This window comes from Phacochoerus africanus, chromosome 8, assembly GCF_016906955.1.
Source record: "Phacochoerus africanus isolate WHEZ1 chromosome 8, ROS_Pafr_v1, whole genome shotgun sequence".
In the NCBI taxonomy this organism is placed as follows: Eukaryota; Metazoa; Chordata; class Mammalia; order Artiodactyla; family Suidae; genus Phacochoerus; species Phacochoerus africanus.
Window position 1 is genome coordinate 58,213,799 of NC_062551.1, and position 17,061 is coordinate 58,230,859.

The following is a 17,061-nucleotide window of genomic DNA, read 5'->3' on the forward strand; positions in this document are numbered from 1 at the left end:
GAAATTTGGGGTCTGGAGAAAGGGATTCCTGTGAGTAGAAAATGCCGTGCCACTCACGGAGGAAATTTTTCTTAATGGAGGAGAAAGTGATGGCTGTGATGAGTTTGTCTAAGTTGTAGAGACACTAGGGGCTGGATTTGGAAGACTCCTATAAATACACCAAAGAGTGGGGGATTTTTCTCCAGTCTAAGATGGAGTAGGGGATGGGGGATCCAAGAGAGACAAGTGGGGGCTGTCAGAGGGAATGTGATGGAAATAGGGGGCATTCTTCCAAACCAGGGGGTCCTGCTGTGTTGGTTTAGTCTGAGAATCCCCCAGAGAGCATTTAAAACCCTAGAGGCTCAGGGCCACACCCCAGGCCAATGAAATCAGAATTTCCCAGGTATTAGTCTCTTTAGGGGTCCTCTGATGGTTTCAAGGTGCCATCAAGGTTGGCATCCTTGGTCTAGAGGCCCAGGGGTCTGAGTGGGGCAGGGAGTTCTTAGGCAGAGGAGACTGGGGGGCGGGGGAGGGGGGCATCGGGTGGTAGTGGTGGAACAGTGTGTGGTTTTCGGAGTTGTGCAACTGTGTGCTTCTTGGGAGTTGTGCCAACAGGATTAGCTGGGAAGATTTTTCTTTTTTCTTTCTTTCTTTTTTCTTTTCTTTTCTTTTTCTTTTTTTTTTTTTAAGGTGAGGAAAGATGGAGAGATTTCTTTTTCCCAAGTAGAGGCCACAGAAGGTGACGAGGTGGGGCTTTCAGGGACAGATAAGGAGCGTGTGGAACTTTTAGGAGAGAAAGGTGTGGTGAGAAAGGAGGAACCGGAGAGGTGTCCCTGGGAGGAGGAAGCGCTGGGGGCTCGAGGGAGGGCTGCCTGGACGGTGGGGCTGGGGGCGGAGCTGGAGGGGCTTGGAGGCGTGTCCTACCACGGTCGGGGACATGGGCTCTTTCTCAGAGTGCGCTTAGTGGGAAGACTTTTTTGAGCACAGGGAGATTTCTTTCTTTCCTTTTTTTTCAGGGAAAGGGAGGCAGTGGGGAGCAGAGTGGAAGGAGTTTCTTCAACCGAGGAACGAGTAGGGATTTTTTTGGGGGGGTGCAAGGAAGGGGGTACTGGGGGGGGAAGCCTTCCCGTCTAATCCTTGATCTCGCTCCCTGCCCTCCACCAGCCGAAGACCATGGCCGCCCTCTGACCCCCTCCCGGGCCGCAGCCTCCTCCTCGTCGCCCCCTCCCCAGCCCCGGGCCCGGGCCCCCCCACTTCCGCTTGCGCTGTGACCCCCCCCAGCCGCCGGCACGGCCCCGCCCCCGCTGCCCCGGTGGTGGCCCACGGCCCCCCGGCTGCCCGTGGTCAAACTGGAGTCGCTGAAGCGCTGGAACGAAGAGAGGGGCCTTTGGTGCGAGAAGGGGGTGCAGGTGCTGCTGACGACGGTGGGCGCCTTCGCGGCCTTCGGCCTCATGACCATCGCCATCAGCACGGACTACTGGCTCTACACGCGCGCCTTCATCTGCAACACCACCAACCTCACGGCGGGCGACGACGGGCCCCCGCCCCGCGGCGGCAGCGGCTCCTCGGAGAAGAAGGACCCCGGCGGCCTCACCCACTCGGGCCTCTGGAGGATCTGCTGCCTGGAAGGTAGGGTGCAGAGGGCCCCCCCGCCTCGCGCCCCTCCGAGAGAGCCCTGCCCCTCCTCCCCTCCCTCTGACTCTCCCGGTCCCTTCCGGGTCCTGGGCCTTCCCACTTCTCCCCCAGCCCCCGCGACCCCCTCCACTCCCCTCCTGTCCTTTGCACTCTTCTCTGTGACCTGGCCCCCCTCTAAATCCGGTCGCCCGGACTCTCCTCCCCATCCACGCCTCCCCTCCATCTCTCCGGCGGCGCCTCCTCCAGGCAGAATCAATCCCCTGATGTATCCCCCTCTACTCCGTCCCTCTCACCCGCTCTGGGTGCCTGGCCTCCACGTGGGGCTCCCTCTGCCTCGGTTCCCTCGCTCCTTCCTGCTCCGCAGTTCTCCAGAGCCCGCCCGCTCCTCCTTGCTCATTGCATCTCCTCCCACCCCAGTCCTCCCATGGACCTCGTCACCGACCTCATCTCCTCCATCCCTCTGGCCTCACGTTGGCTGTTTCTCCCCTGAAACATCACGCCGATCGGGCCATAACTCATGACCTCTCTTCTTTCCTCTGTGCGGCTTGTCCTTTGGTGGATCTCTGTTGTCTTGCTTGCCTCCCCCACCCCCCAAGAGAATTTCCCCCAAGCTCCCATCCTGGTCCTTGCCCTCCTTGGTCCTTTAGATGCCTCCACTTCGTCTTCTCTCTACCCACCCTCTTTCTCCTTCCATACCTTGTTGGTTGACCCTGGGGCCACCGCCTCGTCTAACCTCCATATTCCTTCTTTTCTGGGTCCTTCTCTCCCTCTCGTGGCCTCCCTCCCAGCCAGCCCCCTCTGCCTCCCATCTCCCCACACCAGCCTTCCTCCTATCCCTTCCTCCTCTGTCCCATTCTCAGCTTCACCATTTCTTTACACATATCATGGGGGTGTTGGGCTGGGAAGCAGGATCCCCCGGTTCTAGGTCTCCTGTGCATCTGTCTGCCTGTGTGACCGCTATCCTGTCACCTCCCCAAGCCTCACAGCCCTGGACTGTTGCAAGAAGGAGCGGGACCAGCCAATCCCAAAGCTCCCCCTCCAGGGCCCAAAAGATCGAAATCCCTTCCCTTGTCTTGTCATCCCTCTCTTTCCCCCATCTTTCCCTCCTCCGTTTTACTGGATGAGCAAAGAGTGTTATTATCTCATTTATTCCGATAGGTGGGGTGCCACCCTCCTGTTGGGGATGAGGAAACCGAGACCCAGAGAGGTTAAGACACTTGCCCAAGGTCACCCAGCTGTGACTGGGGCAGAGCCAAGAGAACTCAGGTCTGATGGATGGGATTTGCAGATAGGCTTTGTCTGGCGTGCGGAATGTTTAAAACTGAAACCAAAATCGGAATCAGTTGCCAACACTTAAAAATAGAGAGGCTGCACATCGAAACTCTGATTTCAGGCTTCTTTTGAACTAGGGAAAGGCCTCACATTTGTGGGCCGATATTCCGTAATGGTCCTAGTTGGCTGGATCCTAGTAGCAGCTGCCTCTTCAGATCAGATCAGATCCCCTTTTCTCCAGCCACCTCTGGTCCCTGTCACCTCACACCTGTCCACTTTTCGCATCCCATTGCTTTCTTCCTCCTGCGGGCATTTGGCTTCATCTTCAGACCCCGGTCTGACCGAGCATCAGGTGCAGAGCCGAGGGTGGGGGCTTGTGTCCTGAAACCGCTAGGACAGTGAACGGCAAACAGTCATCATTCCACTTATTCATCTCTTTCTTCAGCAACTCCCCCCCCCCTTTTTTTTTTTTCATTTTTAAAGCTTCATTGAAGTATAGTTGATTTACAATGTTGTGGCGATTTCTGCTGTACAGCAACGTGATTCAGTTATACACACACACGGATGCATTCTTTTTCAGATCCTTTTCCATGATAGGTTATTGCACAATATTGGGTAGACTTAGTTCCCTGTGCTCTACAGCAGGTCCCTCAACAATTGCTTTTATTGAGTTTAGACTACGTGCCAGGCACTGTTCTTGATTCTGGAGCTACAGCAGTGGAAGTGGGGGGGGAATCCTTGTTTTTATATGTCTTATATTCTAGAAGGAGAGGCAGATCATACTGGAGATAAGTACGTAGGATGCGAGAGCCGAGGGCTAAGGAGGAAAAAGAGCAAGAGAGGTGATGGGAAGAGTTCTGGACAAGTGTGTGAAATGGTAGAAATGGCAGATGAAGGAGACGGAGCAGGTGACATCCGAGAGGAGGTCTGAATGACCCCAGATGGAGCCGGGTGGCTTCCGGAGGCAACGGCTGCAGGCCGTAGGACATCGTGAAGGCAGTAGCAGTTCGTGCCTGACCACCAGGGGAGCCCGCGAGGCGGGGGCAGAGCCGGTGATGGGGGGGGGGGCGGTGGGAGGTGCGCTCCCAGCCAATCACAGGAACGTCCGGGTTCAGGAAGCGTGATCCGCTTTCCACGTGGTTTGACATGGGTTTGACCTGCGCTGAGTGAAAAGCTAAGGGGCTCTCTCTTGCTGCTGCTTGCCTAAGGGGAAGGCCGGAGGGGAGGCTGGAAACCTGGACGTGGCTTCTCTGGGATGGGAGCCGTCGAGTTGAGCTTGAATTCGGAGAATATTCTGCAGCTACAGCGGGAAGAAATTGCTGATGGGGCGGGTGTGGGATAAGGGATCTGAGAGAAAGAGACCGCGTGTCTGGAAAGCAGGGGTTCCCGACCTCGGCGCTGTTGGCTTCTTGGGATGGTTAATTCCCTGGTGCAGCAGGTGGTGGGGGGCCTTCCTGTGCGCTTGTTGTGGGATGTTTAGCAGCATCCTTGGCCTCTACATCTGCCTCAGCAGCATCCACCAGGGTGACCACCAAAATTGTCCCCTGTCTCTGGACTAGGAATAAGAGCGCCCTTAGTTGAGAATCCCTGCTCAAAGGCTGTGGCCTGGGTTCCGGGAGCACAGGGTGGGGATGAGGGACAGATGGAACGGCTGGTATTTGTCATAGTTCTCTAATCTAGTTGATTAAAAGGAAGGTTCAGAGAAGGGAAGCGACTTTTCCAAGATCACACAGCTAAGAGGTCGTGTCGTAGAGTCACTTGGGGCAGGGGCCAGTGTGGGAAAGGACCTACAAAGGGCCAGTACAGTTAAGATTTTAGGCTTGGTGGGGCGTGCGATCTCTCTTACTGCTCCTCCTAAAAACATCCAGAGACAAGGCGTGAGTGGAGGAGCATGGCTGGGTTCCCATTAAACTCCTTTATGGGCACTGACATTTGAATTTGATATCATTTTCATGTGCCACAAGATATTCTTCCCTGACAGTTTTTCAATCGCTAACCGAAAAAAGAAAAAAAGAAAAAATAAAGTAAAATACATTCTTCACTGGATTTGGCAGGCTGGGTTTGGCCCATGGATGGTAGTTTGCTGACCCCTGACCGCTGATCTAAGATGTTAGTGATATGATGTATGAGGCCAGAGTTCGGGGGAAAGTCTGGGCTGGAGATATAACTTGAGCGGGGTGGGGGTGGAGGTCGTGGCCCGTGGATGGATGAGCAGAGCAGAGACAGTAAGAAACCGAAAAATGAGTTGAAGGGCTGAAGTCTGAGCTCGCCCAGTATTAAAAGACAATCAGAGGCGTTCTCTTGTGGCTCAGCCGGTTAAGGATCCAGCATTGTCACTGCAGCAGCTTGGGTCGCTGCTATGGCGTGGGTTGGATCCCTGGCCCAGGAACTGCCACATGCCACAGGGCAGAGCCAAAAAAAAAAAAAAAGCCTAATGAGTGAAATGAGAAGAGCCAGCAAAGGCAGATGAGAAGAGCCAGCAAAAGGAGCTGAGAAAGGAGCGACCTCATTTTGGGGAAAATGAGGTAAGGAGTTTCCGTCGTGGCACAGTGGTTAAGGAATCCGACTAGGAACCATGAGGTTGCGGGTTTGATCCCGGGCCTTGCTCAGTGGGTTAAGGATCCGGCGTTGCCATGAGCTGTGACGTAGGTTTCAGACGCAGCTCGGATCCCTCATTGCTGTGGCTCTGGCATGGACTGCTGGCTACAGCTCCGATTAAACCCCTAGCCCAGGAACCTCCCTATGCCACGGGAGCAGCCCTAGAAAAGGCAAAAAGACAAAAAAAAAGAAAGAAAGAAAAGGTAATGAGGTAAGTAGTTATCCTGGGAGCCAAAGGAAAGGTTTTAAGGAGGAGGTAAAGAAAGGTTGGCTTTCTCATTACTAGAACTATCATTCATCTGTCACTGAATGCTCGAAAAACTCTGTGCACTGTGTGCTATTATTACCCCCTTCTCCTAGAAAAGAAAGCTGAAGGCTCAGAGTTCCCTTGTGGCTCAGTGGGTTATGAATCTAGTATTGTCATTGCTGTGGCTCGGGTGACTGCTGTGTTGTGAGATTGATCCCTGGCCCGGGAACTTCCACATGCTTTGGGTGCTGCCAATATAAAAGAAAAAAGAGGGGAGTTCCCATCGTGGCGCAGTGATTAACGAATCCGACTAGGAACCATGAGGTTGCGGGTTCGGTCCCTGCCCTCGCTCAGTGGGTTAACGATCCAGTGTTGCCGTGAGCTGTGGTGTAGGTTGCAGACGCGGCTCGGATCCAGGGTTGCTGTGGCTCTGGTGTAGGCCGGCAGCTACAGCTCCAATTCAACCCCTAGCCTTGGAACCTCCATATGCTGCGGGAGCGGCCCAATAAATAGCAAAAAGATTAAAAAAAAAAAAAGAAAGAAAAAAGAAAAGAAAAGAGAAAGCTTAGGGTTGCCCTTGCGGCTCAGCAGGTTAAAGCTCTGACATTGTCCCTGCACTGGCTTGCATGGCTGGCTGTGGAGTAGGTTCAACCCCTGGCCCAGGAACTTCCACATGCTGTGGGCACAGTGAGAGAAAGGAAGGAAGGAAGGAAGGAAGGAAGGAAGGAAGGAAGGAAGGAAGGAAGGAAGAAAGAAAGAAAGAAAGAAAGAAAGAAAGAAAGAAAGAAAGAAAGAAAGAAAGAAAGAAAGAAAGGAAGAAAGAAGGAAGAAGGAAGGAAGGAAGGAAGAAAGAAAGGAAGAAAGAAAGGAAGAAAGAAAGCTTAAGGCTCAGAGAAGGGAAGCAACTTTCCCAAGGTCACACAGCAAGTACGCAGTAGAGTCTGGATTTGAATCCACATCTTTATTTCCTAGGAGTGGAGGTAACACAACCACCAGCCTCCATCCCATCGGGGATTCAGGAGTGTAGAAACTGGTCCCCCTGGGCCATTACCCCCTGAAGGTGCTGCATCCTTGGGAATTCTTGGGTCCCTTCCCCATCTCCCTCCGAGTCTCTCTGAGACACACTGTAGAAAGTCACGATTGGGACACAGACCCTGGAACAAGATTGCCGGGGTTACCTCCTGTCTGCCACACAGAAAGGTGACCTTGGGCCATATTTTTAACTTCTCTGTGCTTTGTTTCCATCGTCGGTGAAACAGGAATTCTAATAGCCCCTAACCCACAGGGCTGTGGGAGGATTCAGTGAGTTATTTCGTGCAAAGCATCCAAAAGGCCAGCAGACACGGAGTAAAGCCTAGATTACATAGTTTAGATTCTGTTCTTCTTCCTGTTATTATTAGCAATTCAGGTGAACAAGGACGGAGTCTCCCTCCTTGATAACCCAGAAGTCCCAGCAAGCACTGCCCACTAGGAACAGCATGCAAGCTGCACATGTAATGTAAATATTTCTAGCCGTGATGTTAAACCATGTAAAAAGAGAAAGGTTCAATGGATCTAATTTAATAAATAGAGTTTCTACACTATAAGACATGAATAGAAAGGTTAGTAATATATTTTATTGAACCAAGCACAGCCAAAATATTATCATTTTAACACATTATGATGTAACAATATTAAGGAAATATTATGCATTTTTCCTCATACTGAATCTGAAATCTGGCACATATTTTATGCTCACACCTCATGTCAACTGCCACATTTCATGTGCCCAAGAACCAGCCCCGGGGCCAGGGGCATCTGTAGGGGTCTAGCCACCTTCTCAGGAATTGCAGGCATAGGACTCCAGAATCTGGACCCAGAGCCCCATATAGTCTAGTCAACCATATAAAGCCCCTCTGTGCTCAGCATCTGCAGGCCTTATTATTTCATCGAGTCCTCCCCCGTCACTCCAGGGGGAAGGTATTATTATCGCTGGAGTTTGTCAGAGCAGGAAGCTAATGGCCAGAAAGGGGAAGTGAGTCAGCTGTCTGGCCACCCCACACGGGAGGGCCAGAGCCCCAGTGCTGATGGCAGCACACCCTCGTTCTGTGCCAGGCAGGCCCTGCAACACATAACCACCATCCCAGCACAGAAAGAGCTCCCAGCCCAATGGGTCGGGTAAGACACCGAGGCAGGCTGCAAAACTCACACCCACGGCACATGGAGGTTCCAAGACTAGGGTCTCATTGGAGCTACAGCAGCCAGCCTACACCACAGCCACAGCAACGCCAGATGCAAGCTGCGTCTGCAACCTACACCACAGCTCATGGCAATAGCAGAACCTTAACCCACTGAGTGAGGCCAGGAATCAAACCCGCAACCTCATGGTTCTTAGATGCGTTAACCACTGCGCCACGACGGGAACTCCTCCCTGAACTCTTATCAAGCCTGATTTGGTCTTAGGACCATGTTCACTTTCCAGTGAGGAAGCCAAGGCTCGGAGGTGTTCCAGGGCCAAGAGCCACACCGCTGGGAAGTGGTGACTCTGGCGTTGAGTCCAGAGCATGTGCTCAAGGCCTCCAGGCTCTGCTGCCTTAAATACACTCAGCTCTGAGGCCGGGCTGTGCATGAGCCTCCTCGTGGGATTGACCATCTACACAGGATTGAGGAATCGCTTCAAATCTACACTTCTGTCTCCTAACCTGTGAAGCAGGGATTTTTTTTCCCCAGATTTTTTTTTTTTTTTTTTTTTTTTTTGCTTTTTAGGGCCACACCCTCAGCATGCGAAAGTTCCCAGGCTAGGGGTCTGATCGGCGCTGTAGCCACCGGCCTACACCAGAGCCACAGCAACATGGTATCCGAGCTGCGTCTGCGACCTACACCACAGCTCACGCCAACACCGGATCCTTAACCCACTGAGTGAGGCCAGGGATTGAACCTGCAACCTCATGGTTCCTAGTCGGATTCATTAACCACTGAGCCACAACGGAAAATCCCTTGCTTTTGCTTTTTATCTTTTTTTTATTTCTTAATTTTTTTCATTATAGTTGATTTACAATGTCCTATCGATTTTTTTTTCTTTTTTTTTTCTTTTTTTGTCTTTTTGCCTTTTCTGGGGCCGCTCCTGCACGGCATGTGGAGATTCCCAGGCTAGGGGTCCAGTCGGAGCTGTAGCCACCGGCCTATGCCAGAGCCACAGCAACGCCGGATCCGAGTCGCATCTGCGACCTACACCACAGCTCATGGCAATGCTGGATCCTTCACCCACTGAGCAAGGCCAGGGACTGAACCTGCAACCTCGAGGTTCCTAGTCAGATTCGTTAACCACTGTGCCACAATGGGAACTCCTGTCCTGTTGATTTCTGCTGTACAGCAAAGTGACCCAGTTATACGTATATACATATACACATTCTTTTTCTCATTATCTTTATCATGTTCTATCGCAAGTGATTGGATATAGTTCGGCAGGGATTTTTGTTGTTGTTGTTGTTACTGCCTAGTATCTCTAGGATTTATCCTGCATGCTGATGTGTTCATATCTGCCGAATACTTGGAGCAGTGCCTGGTGTGTGGTCAGCCCTCGGTAAGCGCTAGTTAATGGCCATCATGACTAGTGTCTTAGAGGGTGTGCACGCCGTGTAGTTTTCATGCTCAGTCTCATCAAATTAGCATTAATGTTTTGAGAGAAGTACTATGATCCCATTCAAGACAGGAGAGAACTTGGGAGTTGCTGTCGTGGCTCAGCGAAAACGAACCCGACTAGTATCCATGGGGATGCTGGTTCGATCCCTGGCCTCGCTCAGTGGGTTAAGGATCTGGTGTTGCTGTGAGCTGCTGTGTAGGTCGCAGATGCAGCTCGGATCTCTCATTGCTATGGCTGTGGCTACGGCCGGCAGCTGCAGAGTGGATTTGACCCCTAGCCTGGGAACTTCCATATGCTGCAGGTGTGGCCCTAAAAAGCAAAAAAAAAAAAAAAAAAAAAAAAAAGCAAATAAAAAAGAAAGAAAGAAAGGAGAGAACTTGACCCTGCCTGTCACGCCATAATGGATGTGCTGATGGTAAGCATTTGCACTCAAAATGTGTATCTTCATTCATTCTTTCAATTGCGATTTTTATTTAAATATGGTAAAATGCACGTAACATAAAATGTATTATCACAACCATTTTTAAGAGTACAGTTCAGGTGTTCCCATCATGACTCAGTGGTTAATGAATCTTACTAGGAACCATGAGGTTTCGGGTTTGATCCCTGGCCTTGCTCAGTGGGTTAAGGATCGGTGTTGCCGTGAGCTGTGACGTAGGTTGCAGTCTCCGCTCGGATCTGGCATTGCTGTGGCTGTGGTGCAGGCCGGCAACTATAGCTTGGATTCAACCGCTAGCCTGGGAACCTCCATATGCCACAGAAGCAGCCCTAGAAATGGCAAAAAGACAAAAAAAAAAAAAGTACCGTTCAGTAGTGTTAAGTATATTCTCATGGTGTGCCCAAACTGCAGAACTCTTTTCATCTCGCAAAGCTGAACTCTGTACCCATTCTTTCCCCACCCAGCCCCTAGCAATCACCACTCTGCTTCGTGGCTCTCTGATTTTGAGTGCTCTAGATACCGCATATAAGTGGAATCACACAGTATTTGTTTTTTTGTGACCGACCTATTTCACCTTGCATAATGTCTTTAAGGTTCATACAAGTTGTAGCATGTGTCAGAATTCCCTTACCTTTAGGGAGTTCCCTGGTGGCTCAGCGGGTTAAGGACTTGGCATTGTCACTGCTTTGGCTTGGGTCAATGCTGTGCTGTGGTGCAGCTTCAGTCCCTCGCTCGGGAACCTCCACATGCTACTGGCACAGCCAAAAAACAAAAACAAAAACAAAAAACCGCAACAACAAAAAAGAATTTCCTTACTTTTAAAGGCTGGATTATATTCATTGTATGTATAAGCCACATTTGGTTGATTCATCCATGCATTGATGGACATTTGGGTTGCTTTTGGCTGTTATGAATAATACTGCTGGGAACATGGATGTACAGATATTTCTTAGAGACCCTGCTCTCGATTCTTTGGAGTGTATTCCCAGAAGTGGAACTGCTGGATCGTATAGTAATTTTGCTTTTCATTTTTGGGGGGAACCTCTGTACTATTTTCACAGCCCCTGCACCAACAATGCAGCAAAGTTCCAATTTCTCCATGTCCTCACCAACACTGGTTATGTTTTGTTTTGTTTTGTTGTTTGTGTGTTTACAGTAGCCATCCTAATGGGATGGTATTACATTGTTTTGATTTGCATTTCCCTGATGATTAGTGACACTGAGCATCTTGTCACGTGCTTGTCGCTCATTCAATCAAATTTCATATGAATCTTGACCAACCACTTACCATGTGGTAGGCATTGTGGTAGATATTAGGGAAGACAGTGGCCAACACCCCATATGCTTACATTCCAGTGGGACAACACGGCTGTGTGTTTGAATTCACCCATTTGCTGTGACTTGATGAACCCTTTTTAATGCCTTGATTGCCTCATCTGGACAATGGGTATATGGCGTGGTCTCAGCTGAACAATTAATTATGTTCCAGGCAAAGTGCTAAATCTGTATACCTGGATTCAAGGCTCACAACAACTCCAGGAGGTAGATCCTGGTATCCCCTTGTTACAGGAAAAGGGACTGAAGCAAATTGGTCCAGGTAAGGCCAACGAGGTCACAAAATGAGGGCATGATGGATTTAGGCTTCATTATCAAGCAGCGTAGCTCCAGTTCCCAACGTCTGGCCCCTGCCTGACACCAATAATGTTATCTGTTTCATAGGCCTCCTGGGAGCTCTGGATGAATTAATCCACCTAGGAGGCACTTAACAAACATCAGCTCTTAGATTATTCATTGCCTTGCAGTCCTTCTTTGCAGTCCTTCCCTTTACCCCCATTTCTTTTATCTGCCTGGCAGTTCCCCCTTCTGCTATCCTTCTATTAATTCATAATTTAAATCTTTCAACACTCCTTTCTCGAGGCCTCTTTTGAGCCAGGCAACGCTAGGGACACGCAGGGGAATCAGACCGCATGCAGGACCCCCCCCCCCCCCAGCGTGGTGAGGAAGATCACAGGTCCACCAGATGCGTGCTTAAAAGGGGGTAGCACCGCCCGAAGGGGTGGGAGGTGTGTCTGTGTGTGTGTGAGGGAAAGTTGCCTCAAGCAGGTGTCCCGAACGCCACTCGCTTGCAAGGGTAAGTTTTTCATCAGCGAAGGATGAGCAGGATGTGTAGCATGTGCAGGATGAGCGTTGGGCAAAGACCTGGAGGTTGGAAGAAGCCTGGAGAACTGAGGAAGCAAAATGTATTTATATTTATACTTATGGATACATCAGGCTGAGGGTTCCGAGAGGAAGGAAGGGGCTGAGACTGCAGGACCCCTGGAGGCATGCTGCACCTCTCGCGCCTCTGCGGGGCTCCAACCACTCCAGCTAGTCCGTGCAGAGACGGGGGACTCCCTCTCTGTAGATGGAGGACTGAAAGGACTACAACCCCAGTAACCCGCTGGGGCTGCTGTCTCCTCACGATTGGACACAAGATGTCCTAGGGCCTCATGGGAAATGTAGTCCTCCTCGCCCTCGGTCGCCTCTAGCTTTTCCCACGCATTTTCAGACTCAACAGGTTTTGAGTTGAAGGGTGCCTTGACTTTGCTGAAACCCATGCCTTCTTTCTTACCGAGGGGGAAACAGAGGCCAGAGAGGCTGAGTGTCTTTGTCCAGGACACAGGGCAAAGGTCCTGGTGGCCTGGTAGTGAGTGTTGCATATTCTTTCTCCTGTTTTCTTTAACTGGTGGGGAAACTGAGGCCCAGGAGTTGGTTCCAGACCGTCTCTACCGTTCTCCAGCACTTCCTGTCTCCCAGTCAGCCCAGGGGGAGAAGTGGTTTGAGGAAGGGGAGGATCTATTCTCACCGGGGTCCCTCACTCTTAAGTGCCCACCTACCATCACCCCCATCCCCCTCCAGGATTGAAAAGAGGCGTCTGCGTGAAGATCAACCATTTCCCGGAGGACACGGACTACGACCATGACAGCGCGGAGTATCTACTCCGTACGTGGGGGTCCATGGCGCAGCTGGGGGGACAGCGGGGCCTGGGCAAGTGGAAGGAGGGGGGGCGCTGCTCAGGTGCCTAGATCGACAAGCAGAGATGAGCTTGTCAGCCAATCAAAGTCCAGATACTGAGATCCCCTGATCTCCGATTGGCTCAGTGCCTCTCCCGTCTCCTCCTCTCACTTTGGGGCGGGCTGAGGGGGGATCCCAGGAGCTGATTGGCCCCCGTGCAGGCCTGGGGACTCGAAGCAACTCGGTGCTGTAAATGTTGTCACTCTCTGGGCTGGGATTGGCCACAGCGTCCTGGGGCTGAGCGGGCATCTGCAGCGCAGACTGGCCACTCTCGGGAGCTGGCTGGGGAAGCCTGTGGTGCGATTGGCAGCTACGCCAAACGCGGCAAATCCCGAATTATGATTGGCTGTGGCCTCAGCCGGGCTGAGAAATCGCCAAATCTGGTTGCCTGGGGTTTGCGGGAGGGTGGAAAGGACTGCAGAAGAGGGGCGGAGAGGGAGACACAGAGAAGAGGGAGAAAGAAAGAAAGAGGGGGAAACCCAGAGCTACAGATGAAGCCGGACAGAAAAGGTGGGGAGAGAGAGGGGAGACGAAGGGAAGAAGAGGAAGCGAGGGCGGGAGGGGGCAAGGGAAAAGAGAAGAGACACCCCGAGAGACAGATGAAGCCAGGCACAAAGGGGGGTGGGAGGGAGAGAGAGAGATATAGAAATTTGATAGAAGGATCTGGAGAAAAGAAATGCGCAGAAGAGAGGAAGGGAAAGAGAGTGAGAGAAGGAAAGCGAGAGGGAGAGGAGAGGCTCCACAGAGAAATAGAGAAGTTCGGGGGGAGGGGGGAGGGGGAGACTGATTAGAGGGGGTGGAAAAAGGAATATGCCGGGAGAGAGAAAAATGGGGGAAGAAAGAAAAAGAGAGGCAACAGACTGAAAAATAGAGAAATTTTAAAGACGGGAAAGAATGAGAGGAAAAAAAAAAAAAACCTCCCAAAACCAAACTGATCAGAACACAGGCAAAAAAGGAGACTTGGAAAACTAGCGAGAGAGAAGCGGAGAGGAAGGCAGGCTGGAGGCACGGGCGCCAGGGCGCAGGCGGCAGCTTCTGACACCCTGACTCCCACCCTCCCTTCTCTCTCCCCCTGCTCTCCTTTCTCTCTCTAGGCGTCGTCCGGGCCTCCAGCATCTTCCCCATCCTCAGCGCCATCCTGCTGCTGCTTGGGGGCGTGTGCGTGGCAGCCTCCCGGGTCTACAAGTCCAAGAGGAACATCATTCTGGGCGCAGGGATCCTGTTCGTGGCAGCAGGTGAGAGGCAGAGGGAGGGGGAAGCCCACTTGAGCGCGCACGTGTGCCCGTGTGGCGTATGTGTGTGTGCGCGCGCGCGCCTGCAAAGCCACCCTGTCGCGGGCGCTCCCTGGGGCCCAGAGGCTTCCTAGGCTCTTCCCAAGCTCCATCGCCACCCTCTGGGCGAGGTAGGTGTCGTCTTCCCTCCATCTGCGGGAGTGAACTTGGCACAGACAGGTGTCTAGCGCGTAATCCGAGATGCCAGGAGTTTAGATTCCAAAACCCGCGGGCCAGGAAAAGGAAGGGGAGAAGCTTTGGAGACGGGGTGGGGCCTTGAGGCTTAATTGTGTTCTTGAAGATGAGAGTTGTCTCTACTAAGAGGGAGAAAGTGATTTGGATGCGGATGGGGAGGAGCCTGCTCTAGGGGGCGGGGCCTTGTGTACTCGGAAATATCCGAGATGGGGCTGGTCCTGCGAAAGCATCCAGACCAACTTCGGAGTGAGGCACGATTTTAAGGCGCAAGACCCCCTTTCAACTCAAAGTGAGTAGCACTGGGAAAGTCCAGGGGTCGGAGCCCTTTCGAAGGGGTGGAATCCAGAGAAGGGGAAGGAGTTAAGCAGCAGGGGATGCTTTGGAAGTGGATCAAGATCTACAGCGGGTGGGGCTTGGAGTGTTTAAAAGGCTGGGCTAACAGCTCCTGCCTCGGGGAGGAGCCTGGCTTCAAGCCTCAGGGGGCGGGGTTTGGCAACCTGGAGGCGGGGCTTAGAGTAGCCGGAAGACTTGCTTTAATAAGACCAGCAAGGAGAAGGCCAAGAATAGATGATAATCATGAAAGAGTTTAAATCAGCATGTGTCAGGACCTGGCGAGTCAGAGCGGGACCACGTCATTAACAGTTTAAACAAGCAGAGGGTGAGGCCTAAGGGAGACTGAGATTTATAGCAGGTGGAGTTAGACTCATCAGGGTAGAATGTGGAAACCCTGGCCAGGATGATGTTATCAAGGGCAGAGTTTAAGCCAGCCAGGGAAGGGCCTGGGCCATCCGGGACACAGCTTAGACCACCCAAGGTGGGACCTAGACCCTTTGGGCCTAGACCACCTGGGGGCGAGGCCTACGCCATCTTGGGGCAGAATCTGGACCATCCAGGGAGGAGTTTTAGACCATCGAGGGCAGGGCTCGGACCGTCCCAGGGACGTCCACTAGGCAGGTCCATTGGGACCATTGGGTGCGAGCCTGTACCATCTGGGGCGGACCCTGGCCCAGCTGAGGCAACGTTTAGGCCAGCCAGGCGGGGCTTTAGACCTACAGAGTAGGACTTGAATTAGCTGGGAAATGAGCTGGGTGCGGGGCTTGGACCCTGCAAAGCAGGATCTGGGGCCCTTTGGGGCGAGGCCTGGGCCAGCTGGAGAGGAATTTAGACCGTCCGGGAAGGAGTGGGACCACCCGGAGGTGGAGCTTAGGCCCTCTGGGCGGGGCTAGACCACAGTGGGTGGAGTTTAGCCTAACCTGGGGTGGGGCCTGGGCTGGCCGGGGTGCGCTACGAACTACATCGGGGGCGGAGCTTAGACGGCTGGAGAGGCGGCTGGCTGGGCGGGACCCGGGCCAGGGGTGGCCTCGAGGCTCCCGTGTCTGACCGTCCCGCCCAGGCCTGAGCAACATCATTGGCGTGATCGTGTACATCTCGGCCAACGCGGGCGAGCCGGGCCCAAAGCGGGATGAGGAGAAGAAGAACCACTACTCCTACGGCTGGTCCTTCTACTTCGGCGGGCTGTCGTTCATCCTGGCCGAGGTGATCGGCGTGCTGGCCGTCAACATCTACATAGAGCGCAGCCGCGAGGCGCACTGCCAGTCTCGCTCGGACCTCCTCAAGGCCGGCGGGGGCGCAGGCGGCAGTGGCGGGAGCGGCCCCTCGGCCATCCTCCGTCTGCCCAGTTACCGCTTCCGCTACCGCCGCCGCTCCCGCTCTAGCTCCCGCTCCAGCGAGCCGTCGCCGTCGCGGGACGCGTCTCCCGGCGGCGCCGGGGGCCCAGGCTTCGCCTCCACGGACATCTCCATGTACACGCTCAGCCGAGACCCGTCCAAGGGCAGCGTGGCTGCGGGGCTGGCGGGCGCCGGTGCCGGCGGCGGCGGCGGCGGCGGCGGCGGGGCGTACGGCGGCGCCGCCGGGGGCGCAGGGGGCGGCGGCGGCGGGGCGGGCGCCGAGCGGGACCGCGGGGGGGCGTCCGGCTTCCTCACGCTGCACAACGCCTTCCCCAAGGAGGCGGGCGGCGGCGGAGTCACGGTCACGGTCACCGGCCCGCCTGCTGCGCCCGCGCCCGCCCCGCCCGCCCCCGCCGCGGCTGCTCCCGGGACCCTGGCCAAGGAGGCCGCCGCCTCTAACACCAACACGCTCAACAGGAAAACCACGCCCGTGTAGGGGCACAACGGGGGGCGCCGAGGGGGGCGTGTCCGGGGCGCGTGCGCGGGCGCGCGTGCAACGAGGCTGCCGGGGGTCGGGGGCGCCCCCCTCCTTCCCCGTGAGCGCGCTGGAGACGGCTCCGCCTTCCCCCGCGCCCCCTCCCCACCCCCCGGGCGTGGGGGAGAGCCCCCCCACCCTCCGAATCAGGGACCCCGAGGGAGGAGGAAGGGAAGGGAGGGGGCTGTGGGGAGGGAGCGTCGTGTTTTATTTTTCTGTGGGATTGGGGGGAGGGGGGAGGGCTCTGGTGTTTTTTGCAGTTTTGAGATGTTTTCTTTTTACTGTTTTGCTGTGTGCATGTGGGGGCGGGGCAGGGGGAGGGACTCCCAGCCCAGCCCAACTCCTGGAGAGGGGCCCATAACACACGAATATAGAGTTACACCTACAAACTATATATATGCTCTATATAAAGACACAGAAAGATAAAGGGATGCAGAAAGGCAAAGTGGCACGGGATGGACGGGGGCGTTCATTCGCTTCATTCATCATTCCACGAGCGTCTTAAAAACACCTGCTGTGTACCAGGATGGCGCTGGGGAGGGAACGT

The 17,061-nt window shown here is 53.8% G+C and overlaps 1 protein-coding gene across 1 annotated transcript; it reads left to right on the forward strand.

Moving 5' to 3' along the window:
- Positions 1 to 203: 203 nt before the first annotated feature.
- CACNG8 (calcium voltage-gated channel auxiliary subunit gamma 8) lies at positions 204 to 16,514 on the forward strand. The gene is made up of 5 exons (XM_047791377.1): positions 204 to 225; positions 1,261 to 1,608; positions 12,691 to 12,774; positions 13,941 to 14,081; positions 15,706 to 16,514. The coding sequence occupies exons 1-5, from the start codon at positions 204 to 206 to the stop codon at positions 16,473 to 16,475; spliced, it is 1,365 nt and encodes a 454-aa protein (XP_047647333.1). The 3' UTR covers positions 16,476 to 16,514.
- Positions 16,515 to 17,061: the final 547 nt, after the last annotated feature.